Genomic DNA, 20952 nt, shown 5'->3' with positions numbered 1-20952 from the left:
TTTGACCTCTGACGGAGTCCAGTCACGAATCGGTAAATGTAATAAATTCTTCAATTGACTTGTTATTTCATTGAAAGTGAATGTTATACGAGAAACCGCAGGATACAGCAATTTGGATATTGGGTAAAGTAAATTTAGAGATATGGGTTTATTGAGTCATGCTCAGCTTGCTTGGCTAGGTTGTTAAATGTATAAATACTGTTTAGGCAAACGTTCTGATAAGGGATAAATTACAAATGCTTGCTAAGAAATATTGACTATCGTTTATTTTGGTTAAAAATTATATCAATGTCGAAATAGTTCGCAGTACTGCTACATTATAGTAAATTTCACCAAAAAATTACACTAATTTAAACGGTAATTATTTTCTAAAGTCGTGATACCGGCTAAAAGTTTCTATATCGAAGTAAAACGCTGAAAGTGTTTCCACTTTTACTTAATTCTATTAACCTACAATAGCCATAAATACGTCATCACGTTTAAAATAAAATTATGAGAAAAGAAATATAAAACATTTTGAATGATGCTAGAGTGTAAAGTAAGAGGAATAGTCTTTTATTAATTAAAAAGCGACAAATCATTGTGTGCTTATAGAAAAGACTTCGACGAAGAGAGAAAAAAACGGATTTACCAAAACCTTTGTGGTGTCAATTAAAATTACATAATAGGAGACGATATCGAAGTACGAATGAAATAAAAGAAAATGAATAAGAAAGAAGGAGATGAACATTATAATATAACAATAAATGTAACATAATATTTCACAACTTTCACACAAAGCTAAGTACTAAATAAAATAGCTTATATTATGAGTAACAGACAAATTAAAACACACTTATAGATTTCTACAATACATTCATAATATAAATAAATCCCACAAACATTTGGTGGGGCTCGAACCCTCGACCATTGGTATAGCAGTCTGTACCAGTAACCACTAGACCACAAGCCAGTCAATGATTATAAAGATGTTACTCTTAATAGTTTTCACGTGACTTTGCGCAATAAATCGTTCGATTGTTTCAAAGTAAATCACTCAGTATTAGATTAGCCAACATTAAAGTGATCCAATTTAAAAGTTATATAAGTAATTGTATATAAGATGAGTTACCACTTAAAGTACTTCGAGTTGAGTAAGATGTTCGTGCAAGAATAACATATCTGTATCAATAGGAGCATGATTTGTTACGGCGGTTGATTTAGTTTCTGTATTTGTTATTAGCTATTCCGTTTCAACAGATTCTATGTATATCACCTTGCTTTCATTAACCTTTTTGGAAGAAGCTTGATGTTACATAGAGAGTTAAAATTGGACTATCTATCGCAAAACAAGGGATAATTTGTCAATTAAAAAGTTCCTGAGATTTAGGTGTCTAACAGACTAAGCTCAAACCAAAATTGTGGGTAATCTCCGAAGGCTTTCGATGTACTTTTATTCATATTCAAAGTTCTGTATTTAGCAAAATATTTCACTGAAATTGAAGACATTAACCTCTGTTCTAGAAAACATATAGGATTTAAAAGATGTATTAAACGTTTGCTGTTACTGCTTTCCTTTGGTCTTCAAGTTTTTCATAAGTGGAACTTTCTGTATCTGTAATTACCCATAAAATCAATATAATATATATAGGAAATATTACGTTTCTTGCTTTTACTTTCCATCTGTTACTAGTCTTATTGCCAACTGTTATTTTAATCTAGAGTCTAGTATTATTATCACTTATATCAAGATTTTATTGCTAGCATGAGAACTGATATATATCTAGTAATTATATTGTCCAGTAGAGCTGTTGATTCGGCCCTTTCCAACACTCGGTTAATTGTTCTTGGATTATCATCACAAAACCAAAAAATGCCATCGGAACTAAATTTGTAAAGTACTGCTATTTTGTGACGTCATCATTCAATGGGATGGATGACACAACACTATTCATGACTTAGACTTAAACAGGTGTTACGCGTCACAAACGCCAACACAACTTATCTAACAACTTAAGATTGCCATCCAATTTTGGACCTTAAGTCGAAGGGTTAAGCCGTTATTGTTTCTGGGATTAAGGACATGAATGATGGTTGATGTTTCTTCAATTTACGAGACATCAACGGTTATAAATGAGTCAATAGCGTCATGAATTTTAGATGAATGATGAGGAATCAGATGCAGAGGATGAGAATTACGCAAACGTCACAGAACAATCACTTATCGATAAAACTTGTTTAAATGTTGAGTAAGGGTAATTCGATGTAAATAACTGTCCTTTAAACATTAGATTCTTAAGTAATAGCGGTATTATCTTTAACATTGAAAATCAATGCAATCCGAGCAATCAATATTTGCCTTGCGCTACTATCTAAAACTCATTTAATTGGTTCGTAATATCGTCATTTCCTTTTCCTTGCCTTGTTACATACATATCATATTGGGTCAACGCAATTTGAATTTCTTATTTATATTTTATCCCTCGTGCCATATCAGCACTCACCCATTTGTTTCTAGTTAATACCACATGTTATTTATGATCATCCCCTGCTTTCCAACCAAAATTTCTATTTTTAATCAATTTTATAACGTCACCTGGAAACAATTCACTGGTATCATGTGTGCTTATATTAAATCCGCCAACCGCGAAATGACCACATTTTTTGTACCGTCAACCTACTAACATTATACTCTAACGATTTCATATATGTGGTCAAAGAAGACCAAATCATCAATAAGCTTATGTACAAGTGTAACTGTCTCGTACGTACCACAAAAGTTGATTGATTGTACAAAGACAAACCTGCTTAACAAAATGCGTGACTGATTGCTGTACATATTTAGGATGGTCTAACATATGTATGTACTTATACAGTAGGTGAGTGACAACAGGTTTTGTTTAGAACTGTGCTCATGAATGTTATAGGAGATAGGGAAACAGGAAACATAGAAACGTCTGTGACCGTAGCTCTTTAACTTTTGACCTGACCTGTACAGTATAAGATTTGAAAGTTGAGTTTCATGTCCACTTTTACACGACTGAAGTACATTCTCATGACAGAGAAATGACGTATGATGAAGATGAAAAACTAAATCAGCATCCAAAAATATTTCGTAACATTTTAAAATCTAAATCTTTTGGAACAATAACAACACAAAATTAGACTCCCAAGTTGTTAGTTAAGATGAGCCAAATCACACGTAACAAGTTAACAGATAGCGGGACTCCTTTAAGTCATCTCAGAATAATTCGTGTGAGAAGCACTACACACATTAAACGCACGCACAGTCGTGAGCGAAAGTCCATGGAGTTGTGTTACGTAAAATTTTAGGCATAACCATGTAATTTTAATATATTACACCTTAGCTAAATATAAAGTCATTTTGCAAGGTAGTAAGGCAGGTGTGAAGGTTGAGGTAGAAGAAGTCGTGTGACTCTTTTAGAAACACTGTCATAGGTTTAATTGTATAAAAGCGGAACTATTGAAATTATGAAAACAAATTAATTTGGTGAGACTTTATATGAACTACACAAATTTTTTTTCTGGATCAGTTTATCATGGCAGACTAATTACAAGCAGGCATGGACAGTAACGGTTATGGCTTAAATAAATGCTGGTTATAAAATTATAAATAGGAACCAAAAAAATCATGACAATCCCCCATACAAACGAAAAACAACGTCAACTGCGAGAGATCACTGACCATCAATCGAATACAGCCTCCATTCAATCTAAAACGATCTTTATCACCTCAAGGATAGAGTCGACAGTCATTTAAAATAAAAACTGCACATAAAAGCTGCAATACAAGACAGGTGCGTGAAAACGAAAGTTGTTCTCTTCCTGCTCACCCGTTCGCCTCGAGTTGAAACCAGGTATGGATATAACTATTTAGACTTTGATATGCAAGGACGATACAAATATGCAATAAAAGATCAAAGATTAAGATGTATAAAGCGCATTGCTGATGCTTTGATGGATGGAGTTGAGATTGATTAAGCTAGTGATGATGAATTGTTTGAAAACATTTGTTGAGGACTTAAAGATGACGTAAACTGTTTTGTACTAAATTTGCAGTAGAACAATTAATGTGAAATAGGCATCAGCACTTAGGGGTACCTTAGTAATCTAGATTATAATATGTGACTTACTAAAGCGAAGAAATATACAATCAAAATATGAATAAATCGATAAAGACTTTAGATTGTAAAGATAATAAGTAAGAAAAAATATAAATGATCGGTAAAAAAAACAATTTGAAGAAAGATAAAATTTTAATGAGACCAATTATACATTAAACTGTAAAGCCACCATAAACAACTAAATTAATGGTAACATCAATTTACAATAAACAAGAAATAAAACCAAAAATAAAATTAGTATATTTTATGATACAGCACGAGCCACATGAAAGGAAGAGTTGGGAGTTCGAATCGACAACTTTCACTGAGAACGCTAAAAAGTGAAACTGGAATCGGCGTAGCAACGGAATGCTGGCTAACCGTGATAATGATGACGTAAAAAATTATAAAGAATTGTTAATTTGTTATATGGAAAGTTTTGGAGATAGATGTTTAATATAATATCAAGTTTAGTTTAATATCAAATCATAAACATAAAAGTTCACTTCAATTGTTTGCACACGTATGGATATAAATGGTCCATAATTACAACTGCTATAAAATACAGCCTATCAAAATAATGGAAACCTTATTATAGGCGTTCGAGTTATCTACAATACAAATGACTGTACTACTTAAAAACTTGATCGCAAAACATATGTATCGAACAAAAACTTGTCAATAAGTGCATACAAAAGTAGCAAAAATGAACTAAAACGAAACAGCTGCTGACGATAAGTTTGGAGGTCGTCCAGTTAACGTAATGAGGGAAAGGGAAGGACGTAAGGATATAATTACAGCACATCATGAACCTCCAATTGAAAACGAACAAACTGTTAAGCAAAACGTTACTGACCTAATATTCGATTTAGCTGTTTATGAAGATTGCAGCGTTTGTGCACTCCACGAATTCGGAATAAACCGAAACGTAATTACCGATATCGCGATTCTAAAACCATTTTGAGTTCTGAACTTTGCTGAGGTTAAAGTTACCCAAATGTCAATTGGTTAGAATGGAGTGGTGTTTGCACTACATACAGATTTTCGTGAGATTGATGGTAATCAAATGTTTGGTAATTACGCTGGTTTAACTAATGTTGTAATTTGTAATTATGTTGTTACTTGTTATCTTAAAGATTTAGTACTATTTGCAGGGCCATGTCCGAAATCAAGTCACGATGTTAGAACAAATGAAAGTGGGCGTGAATTACAACATAGAATGTTCGACAGAAGAACGTTTGACACGTTTTTAACCATATTAGGGACAATCCCTTATCTATAATCGTTAGCTTGAAATGTATGTAAATAACATAATAATATCAAAGTCACTTGATTTGGGTTCATACAGAGATGACAAACTAAATATTTTCGAATTATTAACAATGCCGTACATTGTCGAAATGTCACTTGATTCAACAAAAGCCAGAAACATGGTAAAGAAAAAAAACAAAAAATAAATGTAATCTTCTTTGAACTTATTACTCAGCTTATTTGTAACAATATATTTGATATTAATCATGCAGTTATTGCAAATAAGCAGTCAGTTCGACGAATGAAAGAGGTTTGATGACTTAAGGGTACGATCTCAAAATTGCTCGTCATTGCGCTCATCAATATTTTGTGAAGCGTATATAAAAATAACTTTACAAAGAATTCCAATATTCAATGGACCTGTAGAAAATTGTCTTTGTTTGAATATTTCTTGCATTATTTATTGCTTATCTTTGTATGCGATGGCTGTCTCTTGCCTACGTTTCGAAGTATCTGTATTGTAATTTAAAAATAATATCGGCCAGCCGGATGTAGGGTGCATTCGAGTGTTTATTTTGAAGGACAAGAGGCACCGAATACCAACTGTTCCCACGTTGCATGCCGACGGAGGTCTCTGCTGAGCGATATCTTTTTGTTTTTTGGGTCCTTAATGAATGTACCTACGGCTATGTTGCATTCTATTTTGGATAAAATATCGTTTAGATTAGTGAAGTAATAACGACTAATGTTCGAAACGTAAAGCATATTCTCGTTAATCAAATCAATTTTAACTACTCAGTGGTATTTGGTTTGCGAAATACATAACCAGTTTAGATTGTTACATAAGGAAAGCTACTTGAATGGTGTAGACAGAAACGTGATAATATATAGTGTCATATCTTTTACGTTATATTTCTTAATACAATTGATATGTCAACACTGAACTATAACCAGCGTTTAGATTCGGAACTTGATCCGTAATAAAATATATTTGTCTTCTGTCGAACTTTGGGTATTGTATTTTTTGGGCATCCCACATTAACGTTAACAAAACGAAGTAAAATCAGCTCTAACACTTTAAAATAACGTCGCTATTCCTAAAGTACTATCAGTGATGTACAGTCTACACCTACATCATTATTTACAAACTCACGATAATCTTATCTTCAATTACCACGAGTGACCTTTCTAAAACGCAATTATATTGCACATGGTTGAATATCAACTGTGCAAGTGACAACTAGCATCTTTCGTAATACGTGGTTTTACATTGCGTTACGTCATTTCACTTTGGCAGCCATGTTTAAATGTCAAAAAGTGACCTGTGACCAGCTTGATGCATACAATGTTTGTTATTATCAAATTGGGGAGACTGACGGGTATTGTCAATTATTTTATGTAATATATGAATTTGCAAAATTTGCTTCATGGTATTATGTTTCTTTGACCTATTTTTGAAGGCCAAGTTATAAAATATAGTTTTAATGAGTAAGATCTTTAGAAATTTATTACTTATACGGATGTGATTGTGGTATTCGTCAAAATGTTGTTATTTAATTGCAAGATTTATTATTTTAATCGATATTTACTTCGAAAGTGTCTCGCGGCATATAGTTAGAAAAGTGTCTCCACTTTACTTAAATTACTTACGGAACAAAAGTCATCATGAGTGAACCCGGATCAAACATCAGGAAAGGTAATTAAATAAAATGCAGGTCTTTTGTATGTTTACAACGAAGAACTTTTGTACGTTTTCACTTTCATATGTTTATGTTTGTCGTGTGCTGGGAGATCTTGAGCGTCACGCGAATCGTGATCCCCAGACAATTAAAGTGTCCAAAACAATTACCATCACAGAGAGAGATGCTTATGTAAATGAAAGAGGAATTCCTGTTTTGACAGACCTACTTTGTTATTAAACTTTAAATATGAATGTGATTTGTCTTTCTCTATAATTAGCCAATTTTGCTTTGGTAAGTATTACTAATGGAAAGAAGTTGTATAATGGCTGGGTATCTTAAAACAAACTTTATTGTCTTATGTCTTATAAATCAATTTAAAGTCTTGTCAACAAAAAACTGAACAAAAACCCAGTTAAATAATTACAATACTTGCTTAATACAAAAACATTCAACAACATCCATATATCAGATCTTGCAACGTTGTCGCGCCATTGAATATTAATAAACCCGATAATTTTTGTCATAAAATCACTTTGGACCGAGTGCCAGTGTCGTTAGCCAATAGCGAGTGTCAGAGCTTGCGACACTGGTGACTACAGTCTATAATAAGGACACTGTTGTATAATTGTACGCACAATCGGAGACTGATTAGAGGCTGGCGACCGAGAATGTCTGGAATGTTAAATGTATAGGAGTTACCTCGACCTGATTGATGGAAGTTTTTGATTTTGATTAGGGTGATTTCTGACGTTTAAATATGGGGATGAGATAAGATAATATCTATCTATACTAATATATAAAGCTGAAGAGTTTGTTTGAACGCGCTAATCTCAGGAACTACTGGTCCAAATTGAAAAATTCTTTTTGTGTTGAATAGACTATTTGTCGAGGAAGGCTTTAGGCTATAAACTATCACGCTGCGACTAATAGGAGCGAAGATACAATGAAAAATGTGAAAAAAACAGGGCAATTATAAATCATAACTTATATCTTTTACCCACGGGGACGAAGTCGCGGGCAACAGCTAGTGTATAGATATAGGTCTCATCGAAACAAAAAAGGTAGGTAAGTTGGATAGCACCAGTGGTTTTAAGGTAAGTGAAATATTCATGAGCATAAAAAGATGCCAATTTTAGTTACTTAAGTAAATAATTTTCGTAAAAAAATATCAATAAATAATTCTTATCATCAGAAAGTTAATTCTTTATTATGATTCGAAAACGTCGATGCTGAAAGCTGTTAACTCATTAAATTGCCATAAAAGCGAAAAAGATCCTTTCTTAACCAAACATGTATTTTAAAACAAAACTCGTCAATCCACAACATGAATGGAAAAGTTTCCACTTTTAAGAATAATAAAGTCTTCATTTCTGTGAAACATTTTGAACAGAATAAGTAACCTTGGTCTACATTTGAGTTGCATTCATTTCTTAATTCTGTATGTATTTGGAGCCTTGATATTAAATGTGGTCGTGACTTGATTCAGTGCATTTGCAAAATCTAAGGATCTATGTGCCTAATGATAACAATTTATTTGAATGAAAAGGGTAAGGCCCAAAATATTCGTTAAAACCTCGTTGTTTCTGTTGAAGCTAAATGAAAAAAAATGGTAAGGAAACAGGGCTTAAACAAATTAGGTTCAATAAAGATAAAAAATTCCAAAATATTTTTTTGCCAATATTGTCCTGCTGCTGCTGTTCAAAAGTATCATGAATGTAGTTAACATTGGATATAAGATAAAAATATCAACATTTTCATCAAAAGAAAACTGAATTCATCAGGTAAATATTTGTCCGCACAAAACAACAAAAACAAGTGCAATTTAGTATCCACAAATAACGCTCACAATACGCATCATCATGGCACGATCAATTTATGAGCTACACAACTGTACCTACAGCCTAAAAAGAGATGGAACAGTTTGAATCGAAATGTTTTGCTGAACTGGACCAGGTAAGGTCACGTCAGCCCTCCCACTGGCAAGATCAATGCCCTGGAACATTAATATCCGACAAGTAACAGTTCATACAATCGCCTAATTATTCGCACTTGAATTTTGAGAAGCAAAGCATTTTTAATCTCTTTTGAAACGCCAATTATTTAAGCAACGAAAAAGTCTGAGGTTATTTTGGTACAATGACCATACTAAAGAATATCTTTAAAATAATAATGTATAAATAAATATTTTATATGTTTATTTATAAAATATACATAATTATTGAACACCACATACTTCAAGTCAGAATCTATTTTGCAATATCTGCTTTGATTTTACTGCGCATAACCATAATTTGAGCAAGCTGCAATAATTCAGTCTCAAAACTGACATTACCTCGCTATAAGGTCAAAATAGTACGACCAGATGTTTTCCAGACGATTTGCCATGCTGTTAGCTGCCTATTGTTAGTTATCGGTCACGATCGCGATCAATGGGTCAGCAGTGACCTGTACTACGATTGACAGCCAAACATCGTAAAAAGGACTCATTGAGTAATATCTTTTGCAAACATTGGCTAAATAGCAAATTGTAATTGTGAAATAATCCACAATTTGCTGCCACTCCAGCCAAAGTACACGAAATGCGAAATTAGGCTGAAGAAACAAGGTAAAATGAAGAGCCAACATAAACCATACTATTATGTGGTTTGTTTCCATTTAAGATTACATAATTAGTTGTCTGTGGCGTAACTGAAGAAACAACGGAGCTCGGAGATAAAATCGACGCGTCTGAGGATAACTATTGTTGATTTGTTCCACTGATTGATGATTTGCTCACAAATAGTAATCAAGCTAATGTTATTGGTTAAGACGGTGAAATAGCAGTTATTAAAAAGAAAATCTGAGGAATAGATTTCCAGATAACGACGACCACAAATCTAAATGGAAAAATCAATAACAATGTTTTGATTGAATGTGGCATTCATGATTCCAGGCTTTCACTGTCGACCGCAGATATTATATCCGCGAAAGCTTTTATAAAAACTATAAATGGAGGCACCGAACAAACAACATTGTGAGAGTCAATCGAGACACTATTGTGTGGCTGTTACGTCACTAGACAATCAAAGACATTTCAATACAATGCTACTGAATTTAGTGCACACATGAATGTTATCTGTTCTCAGTTGTCGATGGATATCAAAGTGGCGACGGTATCGTTTGTAATGTTGAAGCTAAATGAATCGTGGTAAGTGTCAGACTCGGTATATAGTACGGCGTGTTCTCACGTCCTTAATAACTGTAAGCAGTCGGAAACGGTTACAAAAACGTAACCAAAGACAAAGGAAAGGAAAACGTAATATGCACGCGGAACGGCTTGGGAGACAGTAACTAGTGTTTAGTCAAAATTAAGGTAATTAATTTAAATTTGTTCCGATTGTGTAAGGCCAGTTGAACAAGTTGATGTTACAACATTCTTCGTTCTTAGCGCTAGTCACTAACCATAATTGTGTACCAACTACCCATAGATGAGCAAATTCCTCGCACCCAAAAAGGAGAAAATTACAGCAATGTGCCAAGTCATATTCGGTAAATATTCGCGAAATAATTTACAGCTAAATAATAAATATCAATAACGCTGTAACACGTATAGGTCCTAATTTGTGGAAAGTCGCAATTTCACTTGACAAATGGTTATAATGGTTTCTCCTATGATCTGTCGTTTACAAGCGCTATTATAGCAGTGACTGTGTGAACTGAGCCGTGAACATTACTTACATCGGCTCGACGACCTCGTGATTGATGCATAGAAAGTTTAAATACCAATTTGGGTATCGTCTATTATGATTTGATTGCCTGCTCATTAGTCTTCGATACAATGGCAGGAAACGTTTCGGTGGAATTGCGTGAACTTGCGGTTTTGCAAAGTTTAGAAAAATCTGTTGTCTATTTTTTCGAAAAACCTAATCTTAGCACAATCTTGCCTTCGCTGTCCTTTTGACATTTATTACGACATGAGTTAAACAGTCTGGTGTTGTATACGAGTATGTTGGTTAAAAATGACACCACATTTCGTTGGTTACATTCTTATCCTTTATATCATTTTGATGTATCGTAATATGCATTTGTTATTGTAACGTGTGTTTCAAACGTCAATTTATCATTCAAGTATTCAAATATCACATCGCAATGCCGAGGAAACACACATTTCAACAGTGAATGCAACATCAAGATTGTAACATCTTTCGAATGGCTACAAATGCTAACTCAGTCCAATTATTAACACAAATAGGTTTCATAAATGTTTTATTTCTTTGATATGATTTCATCAAACATACGGTGTAACTGACCAATGAAATTTGACGTTGTTCTTCTATGTCATCTTCATCAGCCCATTGCATACCTTGAGAGAGGCCGAGGGTCGCTGCTGGACATGGACCTTTGTCAAGGTAATGTTATTATGTAGGTATGTTCGTTATCAGTACAATTTATTAATTCTTCTATTTCTAAATATTCTGAACTTACCTTATAAAGTTTATCCTTCTGGTACCAAACATCCTCCTCTTCCTCCGCGGGCGCTGCGAACGCCTGCGTGAGATCGTCGCGGGAACGCGAAAGTATTCGACGACGTGACACCATTTCGCCACCCACAGCCGCCTCGAACGGGACTAAACTGAAACAACGAAAAGGTGATAATTAGAATCGTGACATTCTAAAATCACTAAAGTATAAAATGTAAAATTGGTAGGTTAAAACACACTATTATCTAGTATGGGAGAGAAGATTTGGAACATGAAGATCATTCGAAATAAATGTTTTTTTTGACTGCACCACCAGTGGTGACCACGCTAAACACACTGTGCGCGACGTGTTCTGATTTAGATGAACGCGTACGACAAGCATTCGTGTAACCACGAATCGTTTCGATTCTGGGTGTCTTGTGAATGAGCCGCGAATGTAGGATTAAATTAATTACTGCAGGAGTCATAATCTAAAATACTCAGGGTACTTATAGTACTCACTGACAATTTCACAAGTAAGCAAATAAACAAACTATTAAAATACTTGTAATTATGTAATGACGCTTGTTAAGCATCCATTTTGCACGAATTTATTCCAATATTGTGTCTTATAGACAGACTTTTTAAAATTAATGATGCCAACATTGGATTAGTAGAAATTCCTTCGACTGTAGACAAGACCATTAATTATATCACGTCGTATAATAACGATCATATCGATACTAATAATACAATTGTCAAGCTTTCTATAGTTGATTGGGGTAATACATAACAGTATTATGAAACAAAGGTTCATCGAAAGTTTACTTTGTTTGTATCTAACGCTTCTTCATTCGAGTTATTCATCTTTACTGTGATCTATTTGTGAATGGAAGATTATTTATTTGGGATTATTTTTAGGATTTAATTCGATGGCTGACAATTTGTAAGAGAGAGGGTTATTTTAAGGAAAATACTACAGTAGGTAAATAAATTCTTCCATATTGACCAATAAGTATCATCATTTCTTTTCTGATTTTTGATTAAATCTCCTAATTTAGATATTTTTTTGCTTTTATTAGGTATATTTCGATTTGATTTTCAATCATTAGTGGTTTAAATTAACTATTAACAGCGCTATCTTAACTAGTCTCTGCATTTACATCGAGACTTTTTTCTGAATCATAATGCGTTTTTTCTTTGAGGTTTCCTAAACCTATAACTACTACTTTAATATCAATTTCCATCCAAACTTCACTAAATAAAACCCTAATTTCTCTAACACTACCCACCATCTTATCGCTCGCCTAACAGTTTACAAAGCGTCGGTTCTCGCTTCCTTCCGACACGTAACAATGTATGGCATTGGATTCGACATTGGGCTCGTACTGCGTATCTAACTATCGCCTCTGTTGTTCCTCCCATTCATTTGATACCCACCATGTTTGTTTTATAAGTTTTATGTTCGGTTTAGCCCATCTTGAATGATTATTTGCTTCTTTGTGTATTTGTTTGTCTTTTTCTTCTTCTTTGTCAGTGTTAATTAGTTTTATATCGTCTTTTATTTTGAACCTTTTATCACTGTTCCTTCAATATTTTTTTCGTTTTGTACCTTATAGTGGTTTTTATCTACAAAAGCGAGATTTTCTTCTACAATTATACCATCATTATCGACAACAATATCAGTTACCACGTCACGTGTGCGATTAACGTTGATATTCAGAAACCTCATTGAATATAACGCAGCGAAACCAAAGCCTATTAGAATCATTCGCTGGAAAGTCGAAAGCAATTTTACTTGCGTGATTTTACTCGAAAGCCTAAGTTATATTACCTTACTTGGACTAGAAATGGTGCTATATAATGTGAAGTTTATCTTAATGTGAATATGAAAATGAGGCTAGATGGCGATTATTTAGTAATTTCATTTCAGTTTTAAGGTATAAATTGGTAAAATAGCTACAGTGAGGTACATACTTAGAAGTTTTTCTTTATCAAACGAACCGTCTCAAAGTTAAATGTAAGAAAAAACACAAGAAACCGCTTAACAGGTAAAAGTGTAAAAAAACACTTGAAAAACGAAACTTAATTCGTAAAGTCAGTGGGTCACTTTCACACCTCGTTTACTTTGATCTAAATCGCAATCCCAGTTACGACATTCAATCGATATACGTTTTCTCGATAAAGTTATACGATTACAGAGATACGGTAAACGCAATAACTTGGACTAACAGAAACCCTGTTTGTATTAACGATTTATATCGATTTGTCCAACAGTTAGGAATGTGGTTATGGTTTATTTGTTTAACATTAATGTTTGACTTCTAATTGAATACTTACTTACTATTCTGGTATAGTTTTTTATAGACTAACTTACCTAAAAAATAAATAAAAAATCATAAAAAATGTTTTGACATCACCTCTGCCAAAAACATTATTTAACATATACATAATTATAAGTGATGCCTTATAATTATTATTTTGAAGCGGTGTGGTCGAAGCATCATAAAGTTTTTTTCTAACCATTACGTCACATCACACCTTTCCACGTCATTCCCGTTTTAAAAAGCTACAAATCCCGTTCGGTTTTGCAGGGTATATATTGTGAATACAAGAGGATCATAAAATACAACCTGCTGACGTCACTTGTCCCGTTTACGGCTCGCTGACCCATATAGAGGTGAACGATTGAGAGACGAGTGCGTTGGCGGGAATTGTCGATGTCGAATCGAATTGTTCGATTATCGACGCGAATGCCGTGCGAGAAAGGAGGTTTATACGTATTATTTTTGTATGACTGTCAAATAGGTTAGTTAAGCTGATAATTAGGCTTTAAAAAGGACTTGTCTGTTAATGTTTTACTGAACAAAATATTTTTTGACACTAATGATCCATACATTCAAATTTTGGCCTAGTGCGTAAGTATAGTCGAAACAAAACGTAAATTGCGTAACATCTAGGATTTCAGCATTCAGCGTTCTCAGAGATCGGTTTCAAAGATGACACCTTTTATGTTCTCTATTCAAAGTTTTGACATTTCACGCATCTTAACACTAATTAGTCGGTCTCTTTGAAGATGATATTTGGCAACTAACGCAAGGTTCTGAGGTCATTTAAAAGTAAAACTTTTACATAAGTGACTTAAAATACGTTCTTAAAAAACGACTGACATTCAAAATCGATACGTTTTCGTTATCGATATCGATGTCGATATTCCCGATAACCCGCTAGGCCGCTAGAGCTAGTCATTACGGGAGTCTGTTAGCTGAACAGGTTTATACTTTTATTTTCTTTTTACATACGTGCAGGCATCCCCGCGCGGGCGCAATTACTACGGTACATTTAGGGTTGTACCTAAATTCAAGTCTGAAAAATGTGTAAATAAAACAACATTGCTTTAAAATATAAAAGTGAAATAAAATTCATTTACACAGTTAAGCAAGCCCTAACAATTTTAATTCTCTAATAAATATTGTTTCCAACTTTAGGTAGATATTTCAAACTTTTAATACATATAATCAAACCCCAAGAAAAAGCTGCTTTGTTCTAAAACTTACCAAAAAAAAACACTAAATTCAGTCTAGACGCAGTACATACCTTCCACCAACAAAATATCCGCACAAAAATCAACATAAATTTTAATACTAATTCCACAATAACCAGGTTACAACCCTGGACTCTCCACGGTCTACACCTGGATAGCACGCGCCATGATGTAATCGCTTGATAGTTTGTTGACTCGCAACTGTTCGCTGCGTAATTGTACGAGACAAATGCTTTCGGCACCCGTTTTTCTATCGGGATTTTATTGATCGGTTTTTGTTTAGACGGAGTGCTTTTTAGGGTTAAGTTATGTCTTTGTATGTAGTTGGTTTGGAAGTAAATCCAGGATAACGATGCCTTTGTAATTTATGAAAAGCTACCGGTTTTTTTTTTTAGTATCATATTATCAGTAAGTATAATCTTATATTTCTATACATTTTAATCTATAATATTTAATATTTCGAAAAAAATAAGTATGTCTATCAGTTGTCTAGTTTTCATTATATAAGCTTTGAAAGATGTGGAATATTATTACAATAAAGTCTCTAACACTTCCCTTGGAACAATTCGTTGCTAGGTTTTCTTGTGACAAGTTTCATGATAAGTCAACAACTAATAATATACTAAGATAAGTAAATCAACAAACAGTTGTAACACCACATTTTCTTCACAAATACGGTACGTTATTACAGTTAGGTACATTACGAAATGAGCTGTTAAAAATTCACTAGAAATTGTATAGCTAGCATTCTTCTAAGCTGCTTTCCAAGTCAAATCACAACGTGGTCGCGATTCTAATTGCATGTTACTATTATGTCTCTTCGAAACAAAAACGAACATCTTGTTCTACAAACATACAATCTGCAAATACAAACACTCTTATGTCTGAACATTTAGAGTTGAAAATGTAACGCCTCAGTTTTATTTTAACTTGGTTATTTTGTTACTAGATTTTAAAGCGTCCTCTATTGACAATTTGATGCGTCCCATTTTTAAGACACGTTTCTTTTGAACAAAATACATTTTCGCAATCTTTCGAGTGTATGTTGTTAGCGGGTCGCGCGGTTATTATAACATTGCAAAGTTTATGAATTTGGTTTACTTTCTTAATGACTGTCATAAAGGTGATTACGTATACATAATTTTCAACAAAGCAGGTTGAAACAGTATTAAAAAGCTACAAACGAATAAGGTTTTAATTGTTATCAAAATTTCAACGAACGAACAAGAGCTCGTTTGGTAACATTATTAACATAAATACTATTTGAAAAGAAATTCGCGATTCATATACGTTCTCGATTTCAATGTCACACCGATTCGATTCATACTCGATTGCGTATCGATTCGTGTAGGCGTCGACCTACCTGTTAGAAACGGCAGTCTATGTATCAGAATATTCAGAATACAAAGCTTCTACAAATCCACACCCACGCGCCTAAACAAATCGTTATATTAACATAATGATAGATAACACTCGAGTGCGAAAGTTTCGTTTTATTTAATCCACTTTCACACAAGATTTATTCTGGCTCCTGCTCATCATTTCGTGATTACACTTGGCATATACTGTTGAGTGGTATACCTTGGTGAAACTAGTGTTCAACCTTATGATTTAACCTTTAAAATGTATTTTACAATGGCAAAGGGGATAATATTTTAAAGATCTTTGCAGGTTATTATAAAAGATGTGCCATTTTTTCCTTTACTGAAAACAGATTGTGATGACCTTTATCGACCTTACCTTGTGTATATATAATGCGTCTAATACACCTACTATTACTTCGAAAACAAGTCTGGATGTCCTCTATTTTTTTAACATATTCAATCAAGTGTAATTATGTTTAAATCAGATTTAAAATAGTAAATCTTTAAAAACCTGCAAGTAACGGACTGCGTGCGTGAGGCCTGTAAGTATCAGTTTATCACATGAATGTGAAATCTGTGTGTTTGCTTTTCACATTAATTTGTTTAGTTTTGATTTAAGAAGTCATTGTGGTCAAGGATGCTAAGACAACTGCTATTCACGATAGAACTACAGTGACGTTGGATTCCTCGAGATGTTTTTTACCAACATTTGCCATCTTAGAATAATGAAGAAAGTACATTAGCTGATATTTGACATTGGTACGTTGCTGGCGTTGGGATCAAACCTGCACCTCGAGCATATAGATCTATGCATGCAATCGCAAGGCCATCACGACATTATATTACGATTATTTCAATTAAATCACTTTCATGATATATAAACTTCCCAAGGCTTTAACAAGTTTTCTTCACACTGTAATTGGCGATTGCTCGATAAAACTATCGATAGAATTAATCTAATGATATTTTTATTGCGATTTGAATGGCCGCCAGTTATGGGCAGTTACTTTAAATAATAAATCATACGACAATGTCTTGCGTCAGACCTACTTGATCTTTAATCGATTAGCTTCGTACACACATATTACTTTAGGGTTGTCAACAAAGGATAATGCATTATTTTAGGTAATTGAAAAAACGGGATGATTTCTTAATAACTACTTCTTTTTTACCTTTTAGTAAATTGCGTGGGCTATTTTCTCAACAATACCAACCCTTGTCAGATTAGAATGCTACTTAAACTTTATCTAATTTAAGAAATATACATATATGCCTTATATGTCATCTTTCTGTGGCTAACTAACATCGTTGTCGAATACAGATATAATATTAAATTAACTGCCGGCTACCTATCAATAATGAAAATAAGTCTTGTATGTTTTGTAATGAATTAGTCAGAAATCCAGTAGGTAGATTAAGCAACTTAGTACAAACGCATATTTTAACGCTTCGACGCAGATACTTGACAACCCTAATGATATAAATGTATATTTGTACGTATACCAATCTGATATTGCCCAATGCACCCTCCAGTAAGGTTACGCTACCAGTTATTCAATGCCTGACACAATGTCTTGTAACAGTAAGACTTGAAAAACAGCTGTTAGCAAAGTACAATCAGCAACGAAAGTCGAAAACCAAATTCAGATTCACGAACTGACAAAAACGTCCAATGACATAGACAAACTCTTTATGAAACTTATCGACCTTATGAGACTTACAGCTATTTCACGTTAATGAAAAACGAATAAAAAAAGTCGGATCATCAAGCCTGAAGTTCAGAAGTAACAAACATAAAAAAAATAAAGACGAATTGCCCCTCCACCTTTTTGAAGTCATCTCCCAATACTAAGGCTTGTATTTGATTGTATTTATTTATAATATGGCACTCTAGAAAAATGGAAAAGTCAAATTTTGATGTCGACTGTATGTGCAAGTACATTAGCACCGAATACGAGTGTGAACACTGTGTATGCACTGTGTCACACTGTGTCGTTTTTGACGTCACGTTTAGTATATTTGGTGTAACTGTGCCAATACATCGGTAAACGTTTTTTATTTGTCCTGTGTTAGTAGGTCGTGTGTAACTGTTTGGTTAAAAAGTTTATTATGTTTATTGTTTTATTTAACATGCCTATTATGTAAGGAACAAGGTCCTTTAAGAGAAAGGTTGGTTAAGACAATTATAGACTTTTTTAAACTTGAATATTCTAATCTTATGATGATTTAAGAATGATTCCGACAAGGCGGTAGTGTTTTTTTCCATAATCTGGAGTTTTAACGTATTGGGTGCGGAACCCCAAAAAGACTCAAATGGCCAATATAAATCTTGGCGAGTACAAACATTTGAAGACGACCCAATAAGCGAAGGTAGCTAACCTTTTGACGTACCAAACGACTGCCATAAACCCACCATTACGTAACCAAAGGTCACTCTACCTAAGTGTGGGAGTAACACCATAATATGAAGTCAGTAATAGTTATAATACCTGTTCATTATAACATTGCAGTGTTGCCAACATTCGAGCGTAATCATACAGTCTTACGACTTGTGGAATATGGTGTACTCAAGTAGACAAATGTATGTGCAATTGTTGCGGGTATGGAGAAAAACAAATGACTGTCAATGTTATATGTTTCAAATAGAAAACCATGCATAGAGGTCTTATCAAGTATCTTGCAATAGAAATTGATTATGAATTTTGTACAATCTTTGCTGCAATATTTTTGCTGTTGCTCTTAATTTGCTCGCTACTAATAATGAATTTGTTTTTGTGTCTATGATATAGCACAACAAGGATAGTTTAGTAAATTCTGCTAAATGGCGTGGTGGTTCAACTCGTTATAGATAATCTTATTTCAAAGTACTCTACTTTTTGTACCTTCTCCATGAGTCATGAATGAAAAGTTCCTTTGACAATCGTCTGTACAATAACATGAATGACAGCAACACCCACGCTAACACCGATAAGGGAATCTGTCGCAAAAAGCCGTAAAAAACTTGAATTTTGGTCATATCTTTGCTTAAACAATACATAAGTAACGCCGTCTATTCATCTAGGTATATTTAATTCAAACTCTAAGTGAAGGGGATAAAATGCATTGTTAAATAGCAACGTTGACAGATCATATCTATAAAAGTGTAGCCGAAATGGCGTCTAGACAACACTCTGGTCTATCTAGCTGTTTTAAGTGAACTAGGTGTAGTTACTATTGTTTGAACTCCTATTGTCGGCGTTGTTTGTATGGAAAAGTTGTCTAAAACAAGAAACTATGTACATACGGGGAAAACGAGAGAAAACAAATAGAGCAAGACTTTAAAATGAATATGTGAAAAAAAATAATTTCGCTCTTCTTTTGTTTTTAGACCGTTTCTGCCAAAAAAGCAAAATGTTAGGCTTCAAAATGTACATTTAAGTTTTTGACTCATTCAGCGTAGTAAATTTGATTTTCAACCTGACCCAGTAAAGCAAGTTCCAGAAACTGTTTCACTAACTCTTTCACACTACTCAAAAGAGCTGACAGTACGAAGATTTAATAAAGAATATTTCTCTCTTATCGCTTGCAGGGCATCGCTTATTAAATCGCAATAACCGACTCGTAAATATAAGAGGCTCACATTCACTAACGGTACTGACACTGGAGTTGTAAGGAGTATCGGTTTACAATACGGTTTAAATAAGAATAGGAATGAATTCTCGAAATATTTGAGTGTTTTTAGCGAGAAAACAGTAAATATAATCTACGATAGTTTTGGTAATATTTTCATTCAATGCAATTTTTTGAAAAAAGAGAAATTTTCGACATTTCGCTGTCGCATTTTAGCGTGATTTTAAAGAATCTATTTTTACAGTAAAAAAAATAATATGTCAACGGCAAAGTTTTGGAAATCGCACTCAAAAAAAAAAACAAATATGATCACCTTGTGTTAAAACCCGTTCATTAACGTCCAGTGTAGAATGATAGAGTTCAGACTTTCCAATTTTATTAGAATTTCCTTACATTTTATTAAAATCAGTTTTCGTATGACTAATACCTAAACATTGAGTGTAAGGTGTTCTCGTTTGGAGGTCATGATCCTTGAACGGTAAATGGGATTTTTCTGTACGTGCTTCGTGTAATAATGTAATGTGATGTTGCTAGTTAAGCTCTAGGAGTTTATTGGAAGAGCTTATGTGAGGTCTAACCAAACTTTAAACATGTTAGTAGAAAATAAAAAGAGTATTTTAATGGAAGGATTTAAATGTACTAGTAATCTGCGATATGAGGAGAGAATATTTTGAATGGTAACATTAATTTGTGTAAGAACTCCTTACAATTGCCTTTTCCATTTTAAGAATTGCCACACTACTCAAAGGAATATTAACTATTAATAACTAATATTCTACTACTTAAATCCCACTAATCCCGCTAATATTAAAAAAGCGAAAGTTTGTGAGTGTGTATGTTTGTTACTTCTTCACGTCAAAACGGCTGAACCGATTTTAATGAAATTTGGTATGGAGTTAGCTGACACCCTGCATTAAGACATAGGCTACTATTTATTGCGAGAAAATATCTTATTTCCTA

General features: G+C 33.6%; 1 protein-coding gene across 4 annotated transcripts in view; it reads right to left on the bottom strand.

Moving 5' to 3' along the window:
- Positions 1-20952, bottom strand: part of LOC113502131 — a 194204-nt gene that overhangs the window by 58128 nt on the left and 115124 nt on the right. For all 4 annotated transcript variants that reach the window (XM_026883510.1, XM_026883511.1, XM_026883513.1 and 1 more), the window contains one exon: positions 11501-11648. In XM_026883510.1, coding sequence (XP_026739311.1) covers positions 11501-11648 — 148 coding nt within the window. The remainder of the gene's footprint in view (positions 1-11500; positions 11649-20952) is intronic.

This window comes from Trichoplusia ni, chromosome 16 (assembly GCF_003590095.1).
Source record: "Trichoplusia ni isolate ovarian cell line Hi5 chromosome 16, tn1, whole genome shotgun sequence".
Lineage (NCBI taxonomy): Eukaryota > Metazoa > Arthropoda > Insecta > Lepidoptera > Noctuidae > Trichoplusia > Trichoplusia ni.
Note: the sequence above shows the minus strand (reverse complement) of the source record. Positions and strands in the feature narration are given on the sequence as shown.